The 13,916-nt window shown below is 35.3% G+C and overlaps 1 protein-coding gene across 1 annotated transcript in view; it reads left to right on the forward strand.

Annotated features, from left to right (window-relative positions):
* Nucleotides 1-13,916, forward strand: part of CCDC102B (coiled-coil domain containing 102B) — a 138,420-nt gene that overhangs the window by 36,550 nt on the left and 87,954 nt on the right. Inside the window, exon 5 of the mRNA XM_062633084.1 lies at nucleotides 6,037-6,141. Coding sequence (XP_062489068.1) covers nucleotides 6,037-6,141 — 105 coding nt within the window. The remainder of the gene's footprint in view (nucleotides 1-6,036; nucleotides 6,142-13,916) is intronic.

Consider the following 13,916-nt stretch of genomic DNA (forward strand, 5'->3'; position numbering starts at 1 on the left):
ACTGCACAAATACTGTGTTCTTGACTCTGACTTTAAAAAGGTCATTGGATATGATTTTTTTGAGATTTAGTATTCCTGTCTTACTTGCAGAAAGGGAACATTTGCTTCAGAAACTTGCTTTCTTGTGCCAAGTTTTTTAAGTAATTGTGAGGAAAAGGTAGCAAGAGTCAAATTCACTAATTTCTTTATGAAGCTTTATAGTTATTTCAATAGGTTTTCCTTATTAAGAGAGTACCATGATTCTTAATTCATAATCAACCTGTGGCTTATTAAACTTCCAAATCAATGTGTCTCCTGCTTTAAGTTTGTAGAATAACCTGTAGCGTAGATGAGTGGAAATTATGCCCATGCACAATGTAGTGAGGATATCAAGAATCTTGAAGATGCATATTCATTCATCCTGTTTTAAAACCTGAAAAAGGTCTATGAAGTTGTTTAAAGCACAAAATTGCGTATTGATTTTAAATTTTTGTTTTTGATCTGTGTAAGCTGAAACAGATGTTTTTACAAGTATTTGAGTGAGGCTGCCAGAGGTTTCTTTTTATTAGTTTAAATAGGAATTCTTGCTTCTCTGGTTCACAGGTCTGTAGGCCATATTTGGCTTGCCTGCAGATCATTATTATGAAGACAGATAGAACTAGAAGTTAATGTTTTGTTGTGGTTGAGTAAGGTCCAGATTGTAAATAAATAAATGAAACTTCTGTTTTCAATCTGTTCTGCTGTAGAAAAGACCTTGCATATAATGTGATGTATCTTGCATAATCAAGTTTTATTTAGGATGTTTAGATTCTCAGAAAAATGCTGTTGTAAAACCCACCAATTTTGTAAAAAAAAACCAACCTTTTGCAGAGAGAATTTCTGGTTGAGTTGGCATTTTTTTCTGCTGATATCATTGTCAGTCATATCAATTTCTGATATTGTTGTTAGACAGATCAAATCAAAACTATACCTATTTGCCATTATGCTTGTGTTCTCTCATCTCTATTTTAAATGCTTCTTTTAGAAAGCTGGAGATGATAACTCTCTAAGTACAGTTTCCTACCTTTTGCCAAATTTTATAGAAAGCTGACAAAAGTTTGTGCTATAACCAAACAAAAAGTGCTGCATTCTTAATCTCCCTTGCTCCTGAGGGCTGTGTAGAAAATTTTCCATTTTCCATCTGGAACCATATTGACTGTTAAATCTCTTGTTTGTCATCCTTCTTTTAGCTGTCATTACTCCCATTAAAAATGGGTAGGCAGCTTAATTGTCCTCCATCTTACTTCATCTTTCTGTGATGAAAAGGAAGGAGAAAACACTTGTTTCAAATAAAATCTTTTGAGCCTCAGTTACTTTTGTGATGCCTTAAACTGAACTAGAGCATTAAGATTTTCCCACTAATGAACTGTACCAAAAGGAGCTCCTTTTTCTGTGTGTTTTTTTCAGGGTTCTGTCTTTCATGTTACTCGTAAAATGGTATAAGTTAGCTTTAAGATGCTATTATCTAGTTTCAAAAGACAGTACACCGTACTTCATTGCTACCACTCACCTCAGCAATTATCCACTTCACTCGCAATAACTTGACCTCAGTCTATGCTTTCACCGTTGTTCTGGTCTTCCTATTGAAAATTAAAATTCAGTGCAAGTTTGTAGAGACATTTTCTGGAGAGAAAACATATTCCCGTTTGAAGGGAAAATGAAACATCCCAAGGTGGGTTTCGGTTGCTTTTTTGTTTGTTTGTTTGTTTTGTTTTTGTTTTTGTTTTTTTTACATGTTGTAAATTGTTTCTTATTTTTTCAATTCCTTTATAAATCAGAATCTGTAGTTCCACTCAAAAGCATACTTATTCTCTGCACAGATTAAAATGTATATTTTATGTGAAAATAAAACAACTCTGCAATTCTTTTCACTGTAGATGTGTAGATACCACTATTGTCAATTTGCTTTTGTTAATTGAAATTTCAGTAATAAATTTCAAAATGAAAAATAAGTATTATGTTCCTATGAAATGTTTTTGTGAAAATTGAAAGGGGATAATAGATTTTAAGACATCAATAAAGTAATTAAAAGGGTGTGTGTTTCTCATGTAATGAGGAGAAAACAAAACAAAACAGGTTCTCTTTAAAGAAACACAGCAACATAGAATCATAGATCATCAGCTCCAACCATTAAGTTAACAGTGCCAAGTCCACCACTAAGTCATGTCCGACAGTGCCACGTCTACAGGTCTTTAAACAGGGAAGTGGGTGACTCAACCACTTCCCTGAACAGCCTGTCCCAGCACTTGACAACCGTTTTAATACTTTTTTCCCAATATCCAATATAAACCTCCCCTGGTGCAACTTGAGACCCTTTCCTTTGGTCTTACTGCTTGTTCCTTGGGAGAAGAGACTGACACCGACCTCTTTTCAGATAGCTGTAGAGTGTGATAAGGTTTCCCCCTAAGCCTCTTTTTCTCCATGCTAAACATGGATCAAGTCTGCTGATGGTAGTAAGTGTGGGTGAGTGGCTGATACATCTGAAGGCTGAGCTGCCATTCAGTAGGACCTTGATAGGCTGAAGAATTGGTCGAAGAGAAACCTAATGAGGTTCAACAAGGGTAAGTGTAGGGTTCTGTACCTGGCAAGGAAGAATCCCAAGTACCATGTGAGAGAGTAGAGAACTGGAACAGGCTGCTCAGAAGGATCGTGGAGTCTCCCTCTCTGGGGGCTTTCAAAACCCACCTAGGCACATTCCTGTGTAACCTGCTCTAGGTACCCCTGCCTTGGCAGGGGGGTTGGACTAGGTGATGTCCCTTCCAACCCTAACAAATCCGTAATTCTGTGATTCTTAAAGTTTGTAGACATTTGGGTGCAATGAATTGAAATTTTACAGACAAAGTGATAAGTCAATTTCTATTTGACATAAGAGCTTGGTTTGGTAGTTGTGCTTAATTATCTGACTAAAATTCCACTTTGGATGGTTTTGTGCTTTCTCTCTTCTTAAATGTGCCAAAAAATGACTTGATATTAATCACTGTCATCACTTTGAGGCTTAGAATTTGAGCTCTGTCTTTTGGCAGATGCTTTGTAAGAACATATGGATTTCTCATGTTCCAGATATTTCATGGGTACTTGTAAAGCATTGTGTCTGCATATTTATGTGAAAAAAAAAGGGGGGGTGTGATTGTAGTCCAGTAGACCATATTTGAACAACTATAAATCTACACAATTTGAGGCAGAAAAGTAATTAATAAATAATTTGGTGCTAAGCAAAGGTATGTGATCCATTAATGTCTAGTTATTGTACAGAAATTCAGTGAATAGAGTTTAATGACCTCATTAGGAATACGTGAGCATCTAACATTGTCTTTTGCACTGAATTAACATCTTGTACTCCATCACCAGTGGGAAGACCATGCCAAAAATATCCTGAACTTCCCCTGATACGTAGCTATGTGCCATTTCCTCATGCCCTTCTCAGAGAGAGAAGATCAACACCTCCCCCTTGAAGAAGCTGCAGACTGAAATGGAGTCACTCCGCAGCTTTCTCTTCTCCAAGATGAAAAATCCAAGTAACCACAGCTGCTCCTTATGAGTCTTGCCCTTGAAACCTTTCACTAACTTGGTCGCCTCCTCTAGAGACACTCTGATAGTTTGATGTCCTTTCTATATTTATGCACCAAAACTGAACACAGTACTTGAGATGGGACCACACTAGGGCAGCATAGGGTAGGAAAACCACCTTCCTTGACTGGCCAGCTATGCTGTACTTGATGCACCCCAGGACATGATCTGCACTTTTGGCTGCCAGGGAACATTGTTAACTGCCATTCAACCTGCCACCAATCCAAACCCCCAGTTCTCTTTCCATGGGCTTGCTTTCCAGTCTCTCATTTCCCAGTTTGTATGTATAACCAGGATTACCCTGTCTCATGTGGAGAATCTGTCCATTGCTCTCTTTAAACTTCATAATGGTTGATGATTGTAATACAGTGTGTGAATTGGCTTTGAAATAGAATTTGGAGATAGCTCTAATTAGTTTGCTAATGAAGTACTTTATTGTGACGTTTTAGTTCTTTTGCCTTTGATTTCCTATCTATTCCACGGATTATAATTTATTACTTAGATGCAACTTCATAAAGTGCCCATACTTAATAATGTAAGCCATAATGTGGACATTATGGACCTCATTTTCAAAGAGGTAAGCTTATGATCACGTTCTAATTTATACATGGAAGCTGTTTGAAACATCAGCCCTGCTGCCTGTCTTTTATGGCTCTTTATCAGGAGAAGATGAAACTTATGGTGAAAAAAGTACATTGCCTACTTCTTTTTCTTTTCCTCCCCCCTACTTTACTCGGTCTTTTGGGGAACTCTCTAGTTTGTCATATATAAAATACTAGCTAGAGAAATACCTGGAAAAATATAATCATTTCTAGTAAACAAGCTCTTGTTAGTTTCCTTTGAATATGTTTTTTGTCCATACTATGGAGACTCAAAAAGCATTTCTGCTTTTCTCTGAAAATCTAAATGAGTCTCTTTGACTTTATAGTTTCTGATTCTTTTTATTTGCTCAGAAATAAGGTGGGAACTACAGGTTTACCGTTTGATTTAGATAGCTAATCTCATTTTTATGATTCACAGGTTCTGAATTATGTTTCTCTGATGCTGCAACACCTCATTCTCTTTGCTTCAGGTTCAGTAGCTTTCCATTATTTGCCAGAAATTGATTTAAAATTAAAGTAACCAATATCTCAAAAATACACCTCTCCAGGTCTTTCTGAAGCCTTGTTGGCACAGATATTCTGTTTCTTCAATGAAGAAGTGCCTTGCACTCTTGTCAGTTGCTACTTTTATGAAGTAATCTATTTTAGTTACAACAGAACTGAAAATTGTGTTGTTCTAAAAATGTTGACATTATGTGTTAGCATTCCACTTTTTTAAATCTCAGTTGATAGAGCTGGAATCTTTCATTTTCATGTTTTCTTAACCATCCCTTATTCTCTTTTAATCTTTTCATAAGTACTAGTAAATAATAACTTTTTAATACTAAGTACGTGTCAATAATAATCTTCTGATAAAAATCTGTTAGTACCTGACAAATAACTGCTTTATGCTATAAAAATAAATACATTCTGGGAATTTTTCTTTTTGAAATATGAGAAGCATTTCATACATTCTTGACAAAACCTCTGAATAGCTGTCTCTGAATACTAAATAAAATCAGTTGTTTGATAATTACTTTATATGACGTAGTAACATGGCTTTTTATTGATTTAATTCCTCCTACATGTGGATTACATAAATGAATTCAGAAAGCTTGGTTATCCTAAATTAAGTTTACAGTATTGGCCATAAAAGGATAATATTTCCCTTAAGACTATTAGTTGTGACTTCAAGAAACAGATTTTTGCAAACTTAAAAATACTTTTTCTGCTTGTTAGGCTAGTGGTTTCTAGTACTGAAGACATACTCCAGAACTAGTTCAGTTTGATGAATATTCATTATAGTTCTTCTAAAGTATAAGCAGACCATAACTAAAAACATGCTAATTTTTCATCTTTTGGGGAATAAAAGGTGAACTTTTATACTGTCAGACCAAAATCAGTCTCAATGTTACTTAAAAAAAAAGTTTGGCTTTGGTTTTTAATACTTTTGTGCCATAAATAGCAGGAAAATAAATTAAATTTGATTTCCAGTGATTATATTAAAACATTACCTATGTTTTACTTTTGTAAAGGTACAATCAGTGAAAACTTGACTGTCCTGTTTGGTTGGTTTTTTTCTTTTCAAATTCAAGTACTCAATTTTATGAAACATGGAAAACTCATATCTTGAACTGATTTCTAAGATGTCCTCCTTCTTCTGAGGTGAGGCCATTAGCCTCATCTGGTGAAGAACGGGATTTTTGATTCATATTATTCTGATTTTTATATATTATTATAATTATATAGATTGTATAATAATATGATCTATATAATATAGATCATATTATTATATTTTGAATCACATTATTTTTTTCTCCCCCCCCCCTTCTGTTTTGCTTCTTCCTTCTCCCACCCCAACCCTTCCCAGCTGGAAAGACTGCAGTGTGAGAATACCTCTAGATGGGAGAAGAGAGAGAGACTTGAAGCAGGAAAGCAAAGTTTGGAAGAAGAGAAGAGAAGTTTGAAATTGCAGGTAAAAGAAATTCAGGGGCTTCCTTAGATGAAAAATAAAGCAACACTAAGTAAATTGTGATCATCAAAATGCATTAAGTAAGCTGCTGAACAAAAATAAGGTATGTGCATTGCTTCATTTGGTTACTCAGGGAGCATTCCCCTAAAGAATTACTATTTCATAATGTCAAAATGTGTCCCTGAAAGAACGCTTGTGCAAGATAGAACAGCCCTGTCAGCATCTCAGACATGGACAATTCAAACTCAATGACTTTGAATTTCTGTAGGGTAGAGAAACAGCAAGAAGCATCTTTTCATATTTAAAAGGAGCAGGAGGATATGACAAGTCTGACAAGACTTGGGGGCAAAAGTGGAGACTGGTAGGAACAGAAGAAATTGAGTGAGCTTTCATAGCTGCAGAGTCTTGATGAAGGTCAAAGCAAAAAAAGCTGTGAGAATTTTTTGTCGTGCTGAATGTTGAATCTCTTCTTAGGGAAGAGAGAACTGAAGGAAAGATCTTATTTCTTATTTCTGATTTCTCTAAAGATCTGCTCACTTTTAAATCTTACTGTACTGCTAAAAATGCTGTGATAAATTATTCAGAGACTTTTAGCTGTGGGTATTTCTTTTATTTTGTGGTTTTCTATGCCAGTAATTAACTAAGTAATTCAGAAGGCTCCTACTTTCAAGGCAACTCTGAAATCTGGGTGAAAGAAAGCAAAAAACACCTCACAGCCATGTACATACTTGATATTACAAGTAAGGGTAGTGAGAAACAGTAACAGTCTTATTTGCCAAAAAAAAAACGAATAATGTAATGTCATCTATGTGCATTTACTGTTGAATAATGGTAGTTTGAGTAACTAGGACCAGCTTAAAGTTATAATTGAAAAAAGTAACTTCTTTTGGGAAAGATTAGAAGGGAAAGGTTCTGTACTTCAGGTCTGCTTTTAAATGTAAAATATGTTTTTCCTATATTTCTTTTGTGACTCAGGAAAAGCAAATTGCAATTCATGCATATAGCTTACCTTTATTAAATATTCAATCACCTGTTTTGGATTTTCCTTTACTAGTATTTATTTTATCGTATCATATCATATCATATCATACCAAAACATTTCATTTCATATCATACAATATCATATCCTAATTTTCATGTTCTCTTTGTAATATATGTAATTTGAGATTGGAAATGTAACCACAAAGATGCTCATTTGCTAAGGCATGCAAAGGCCTGGCCTCTGGTTGCTGGCAGAGTAAACACTACCACATCAAGTAGTCTTCTATGACACCAAACATCCATTGGAAACATGAGTAAAATAAAAGGTCAACAGCGTTAGAGGAAAGAAGGACTATGGGGAACCCTTAATGCCACAATGAACTCTCTTCACAGCAGCAAAAATTTAGTTAAAACAGAAGCAGCCTTATGAGAAAAATTACTTTGGCAATGAGTTCATCCAAATCAGTCATGGCATTGGAGACCTGGGCAGCCATATGTGGAGAAGACAGCTGTTTGTAGAGATAGTTAGCATATATTTTAACCTTGTTGCTGCTGTTAAATGAAAAATAAGACTTAGGGAAGGACAGAGTGGCTTTTTCAAAGATTGCAGCCTAACTCATTTTATATCTTAGATGGAACCTGTCTATTCCTGTGTAGAGGCATCCTAATGTCACTGTTGAACCTTTCTAAATTCTGAGAGTGTCTCTCAAGCAACCTGATCTAGTTGAAGATGTCACTGCGCATTGCAGGAGTCTTGGACTAGATGGGCTTTGAAGGTCCCTTGTAGCTCAAACTATTATATGATTCTATGATCTAATTTGCTGTAATACTGTCAATATTCTGAAAAGAATGGCTTTCACTTCTGATTTAAGAGCCTTTTTTCTTGGGAAGGTAGCTTGAATTCAAATAAAATAACACATAAGAGGCACTGTTAGAAGAGTACAAAAGGGTGATTTCCATAAAATATGGGTGATGATTATATGTTCAGGTTAGCAAAGGGGATAATATGCAAGACTGAAACCATAGCTCTCTAAAGATCTGTGAGCATCTTTCTCTGAATGATCAGGGCTTTATTCAGCAAATAGACACAAGTGATATGGGTAAGGTATTATGGAATGAATTCCAGAGGAAACCACAGTTGCGTAAGACCCTAGCTTCTCCAAAACCTGTATTTATGAGATGATTTGGACGATCCATTGTAGTTTACAACACTACAGTGTTATTAATCGTTGTATAGCTGATTCACATTTTTAAAGGGTATAAATAATGGCAACATTTTTTTCCTTAATTACAGTTTTAGTTACATTAAACATGGTATCAAAATACAGAAGTGAAGTTCTTATGTCCTAGTCTAAATGATTTCATGTTGACACTTGGTTTTCTTGCTCTTTAGTATGTATACTTCCACAGAATGTAGAATTTGTGCAATCTCTTGGCGCTAACAGTAGCAAATCATGCAAACTGAAATCCTAAACACACAAAAGTTAATATTAATTATGTTTTGCACAAAATGTGAGCCCTTAATATTATTCTTAGCTGGCTATATGTTGGTTTAAAATGTTTCCATATACAGTTTTTGAAAGGCTAACTTCTCTTGTGCAGAAAGATGAGCAGAATTGATGAAGCAATTGAGATCAGACGTTACTATGTGGTCTTATTGACCGTACTTCTTGGAGTGGAAAAGACTGTTTAAACTATTAGCTGTATTATTTGACAAATAGCATGGCAACAAATATTAAATGGATCTAACTGGTTCATCTAGGATGGGATAAAATTAAGAAAAACCCCAAACTTGTTGATAGTATAGATCTATACCCAAAACTTGCTGTTTATGGGAAAGATTTTTTTCTATTTCATCAGTGAATGTGACCTTGAAATAAACTTATTGATTTTGAGGAATAATAAGAGCTTTTTTGTATTATCTCTGATTATCATGGGGAATATATGGTTATTAAATGTGTGATTCACTGAATATGTTTTGCAGTGGACTTGTACAGAATCTAAGTTCAGAATGCTGAACTCTGGAGCTCGCTTATCATAGACTAAATTTTTTAAAAAAGTTTTATTTTTGTCTTCAATATTATAATGTTATAATGTTAGGGGAAAAATCCATTGTTTTTAAAGATGGAATGATGGACAACACATTTTTAAGATGAAACCATTTTAGATTAACATTACCTAGCAAGATTTTTTTTTCATCATCAGTGTTTGGGTTTTCAAAAGCAGGAAACACTGAATTTTTTTGTGCAAATTTAGAAAATTGTCTTGGGTTTACATGACAAGGTTTTGATTGCACTGGGACCACCGGAGTGGCCTCTGTGGGAAAAGATCAAGAGCTGCCAGAAACAGTCAGCTCTAACTGGCTCCAAAAGGAACCCGCTACAGGCCAAAGATGAGCCCATAAGTGCTGCTGTTGGCCCCTCTGTGAAAACACATTTGAGATACAGAAAAAAACACTGAGCAGCAGTGTGTGATAGCGATGAGTAAGGAAAAAATGCGAGATGAACAGCTCTGCAGACATCAAGGCCAGAGAAGTAGAAGGGGTGGAGGTGCTCCAGGTGCCCACCACAGTCCTCCATGGGCTGCAGGGGACAACTTTCTTCACCATGGTCTTCTCCAAAGGCTGCAGGGAAATCTTTACAGGAGTTGCAGCCTGTGGAGGACCCACACTGGAACAATCTGCTCCTGAAAGACTCGCCCTGTGGAAAGGACCTGTTCAGGAACAGTTCTTGAAGAAGTGTGGTCTGTGTGAAGGACTAATGCTGGAACAGTTCATGGAGAACTGTATCCCATGGGACAGACCTACTGCTGGAACAGAGGAATAGCATGAGTAGAAAGGAGAAGCAGAGACTGACCCATAACCTGCCATTCCCCATCTGTGCATAGAGGGAGAACTTAGAGGAGTCAGGAGTTAAGGAGTGAAGCTGGGCTTGGGAAGAAGGGTGAGAAGGAACAGAGATTTCTTTTTTTAGTTTTATCTTTGTTTCTTACCTTCCTACTCTATTTTTAATTGACAGTATATTTAGTTTTCACCAAGTCAAGTCTATGGATGATGTGAGAGAATTGTGACTAGTAAAGGCTAATAGTAATTGCTGTGTGTTTCATTCCTGGGTTTGTGTCACAAAGTTCTCTTGGATTGAGCTTTTTAATATAGTTTTTACTCTTCATTAGTACAAAACTCAAGAGAATCCATAATTAAAATATTATTGTTAAACACTCTGATACTTCATCTAGCACTGTTCACCCAATGGAGAATTATCTTAGTTTAGGTGAGAACCTCTGGGGCTGGTTATTGTGATGGTAAAGTGGTACCCATTGCACAATTCCCTCAGGAGATTTTTAAAAGCACCTGTGTTTTCTCATAACTACCTCTTGGGATACGGTTATTTTTATACGATTTTTTTTCCCTAGTACTTTTCTGGTGAAATGCTCATTTTAATTGCTTAGAAAGTCACTAAGGTATAGAACTAAAAGAAAATAAAAAGTGAATTTTACAGATATGTTCATTTCTTTTAAGAAATTATGCTGATCTTTAATAATAGCAAGGAAAAAAATTACTGGATTACAAACTATCATGGATCAGCACTCAGCACTCCACACTTTTCCCACCAAATTGTTTCCAGTTTCCAAAATTTGTAACTGCTGACAAGAAAAAGCTGAAGGTTAAAGATTAGACTTCTTAAAAAAAAATCTGTCATTTTCATGTGATTAGTGGCATAATTTTGAGAGCATTAGTATGCTTCAATTTTTCCATTTAGATTTAGTATTTTATCTCCTATTTTCTAACTTCTTGAATGGGCCTATAAATTGTACATTTGTACAATTTTTATACAATTGTACACTTTTTGAAGACTATAAAAATTTTGAATTATACATTTTATACTAAACCTCAGGAAAAAAATGTAGGTTTTTCTGATTCGTGTTAATCAGTTATTAAGTAGGACAAGATTTTGATTTCACTTAAGGTTGCATGATTATTATTGTGCTGTAACTTTCATAAAATAGGTTTAACAGCTGGAATATCTTAATATGATAATTTACTAAGGGATATATTTAATCATAAAATGATAGAAGGTCAAGTTGGAGGAGATCTCTTCAATGATTCAACCTCAACACCAGTCATGAGATGAAAGTGATGAAACTTTTATTTTTTCGTGGAAGTGGGCTATGTGTATAAAGTATTGCCTGTAGAAGTTAGAACATCTCCACCTTCTTACATTGAATTTCTCAGTACTGTCTTCTATTTAAAAGTCACTGGATGCTATTCTATATTACATATGGTACACTAACACCTATTTGACTATCACGCTTGCAATTATATATGTTTACAAAAGACATTCAAGCTTCTCATTAAGCAGTAAATTACATGTTTATAACAATGAGAAAGTATTTATAGTTCAGAAAAAGCTTTATTTAGTCTTTTTCTTGTGAAACTTATGAAGCCTGTATTGTGTTTCTTTTTTTCCCTTTTTTCATTTTTCGGTAAGCAGCTTTTCAAAGGTTAGAATTCTCAAATCAAAAATTAAGGGAAAAAGAACAAAATTTTAACTTCTCAATGTTACTGTACCACCTCTCTCCCTTTTTCCCAGACAGCTGGGGAAGTTTACTTTCAAATACTAGTTACCTTTTTTATTTTGGCAGAGTAGCATAAGGGTGTTTGCATGTCATCAGAACCAGAGTTCAACTAGCTCTATATCCCATTTCTGAGACTAACTAAAAATGGGTGTATATTGAAGACTTACTAAGAGCAGCAGAAGAATACTTTCCCAGACCACTTTCATGGCTTCTTAGGAATTTATGGTTCAGAAAGTTCCAGTGAGAGTGGTGTTTTCCAAATCCCATACACCTTATTGAATATTTTTTCTGTCAACTTTTTTTAACTACCCATCTTGTCTGATTCATGACTCTTCAATCTGGTACAGACCTTGTGATGTGGCCCATATATAAAATATGGACACAGGATTATTTCCATACTTCTCTTGTATGAACACAGAGGAAATTCAAGTAGCTGTCTTGTTCCCTTCATTTTTCATATCGTTTGTGTAATGGTCAAGAGACCATCAAGTTTTTTGCTGTTTATTTGTTTATAAAAGGACTAATAATAGTTTTTATAACTTCTGCAAGTTGTTCCTCAAATCCTATTTGTCCTGCCTTATTGTATATTTACAAAAAGACTGTCACATTTCAAAATCTTTTCTGATTTCAAAACAGCTAGTTATTATATATCGTGTGATTCAATATTTTATATAGTTCCCTTTATGAATACAGTAGACGCCACCCCAGGATATAAGTATGAGAAATGGATTTAACATTTTTTTTCTGCCCTATTCTTAGACCAGAATGTGTTATCTGTAATAAAAATAAAATTCAGTCTTTAATCCTGTTTTCAGGATTTCTTCCTGTCGTGGTTTAAACCCAGTCAGGTAATTCGTCGCTCACTTCCCCCCCTTTCTTGCCCTCCCCCTGCTCTCGGAGGGACGGAGAGGAGAATCGAAAAGAATGCAACTCCCACGGGTTGAGATAAGAACAGTTTAGTAACTAAGGTATAACACAAATCACTACTGCTACCACCAATGATAATAATGATAAAGGAAATAACAAGGGAAGAGAATACAACACCTCAGCACCAGCCGACCGATAACTTGCCCCCCCTCAGCCCGACCAAGCTCTGACCGATACCTCCTCCAACCCTGCAGTCTCCCAGCCCTTCCTCCCAGTTACATCCTGGGCATGACGTGCTGTTTGGAATACCTCTTTGGTCAGTTTTTTGGCAGAGCATGAGGCTCACAAAGTCCTTTCCCGAGCTGAAAGTCAAAACACTGCATTACCAAGAAGGGGAAAAAATGACTGCTACTGCTCGGAAAATGTTATATTAAATTATTGTAGTTAGAAGGTCAGGAATTTTCCTTTTTTTATTTTTTTATTTTTTCTTATGATTAAGCTGTCAGTTGGAAAAGCTGTATATATGCATCAAAGTGTGTTGATGTTTAGTTCAGGTCAAATCTGACAGTTTCAGTGATTAATCTTTTCAGTTAGGTAGAAACTTTGGCCTCAGTGGTACGTCTGTAAACTTGCCTCAGTTGGAAAGGTACTTCTTACAGTTCCTGCATATTTGAAGAGTTCTGATTGACTTCTGTCTTGTACTTCTTTTTTGTACTTTCTTTTCTCGTTCTTTTTTTCAAGAAGCAGACTTTCAAATTCACTTGTTGACAAATTCCTTCCTAAGAAAAATAAAATAAATTTTAGAAGTAAAGAGAGACTAACTCAGCCTTCAGTTTTAGGTATCTTATAAAAGTCTGAGGAAAAGAACAGAAGGGATTGTTATTCAGCAGTATCTCTCTTTAAAAAGTACACAGATTTGAACTGTATTTTGTGATATTTCTCATCAACTTTGGAAATTTCAGTTCTTTAAATAGCCAGCACTAGATGTTTGGAATATCTGCACTTGATTTTGGTCCGACACTTGCCCTTAGTGCTCATTTGAGTTAGTGTTAGAGTTACTTAATCCATGTAATTCTGGTTAAACTTAATTACAGAGGATTGTCTTTTTATTCTACACCATTTTTATTTCAATGCTCTTCAGAGGATATATTTCTTCACTGAATCCCTAGTAATAAAAAAAACAAAACACCATCACTCCAAGGCTTAAGAATTTCTTAAAAAATTAAGTCTTATGTTGACAGAGATAACAGAAATAACAGCCTTTATTTTGTTATTAAAGTCATTTTGTCAAGCGATTGCTTAACAACCCATGTGAGTTGTGTACATTGGAGCTACCGCACAAATATTGATTTATA

The sequence above is a fragment of the Pezoporus occidentalis genome, unplaced genomic scaffold, assembly GCF_034315485.1.
Source record: "Pezoporus occidentalis ecotype Australia unplaced genomic scaffold, CSIRO_AGI_Poc_V1 ctg4, whole genome shotgun sequence".
Lineage (NCBI taxonomy): Eukaryota > Metazoa > Chordata > Aves > Psittaciformes > Psittacidae > Pezoporus > Pezoporus occidentalis.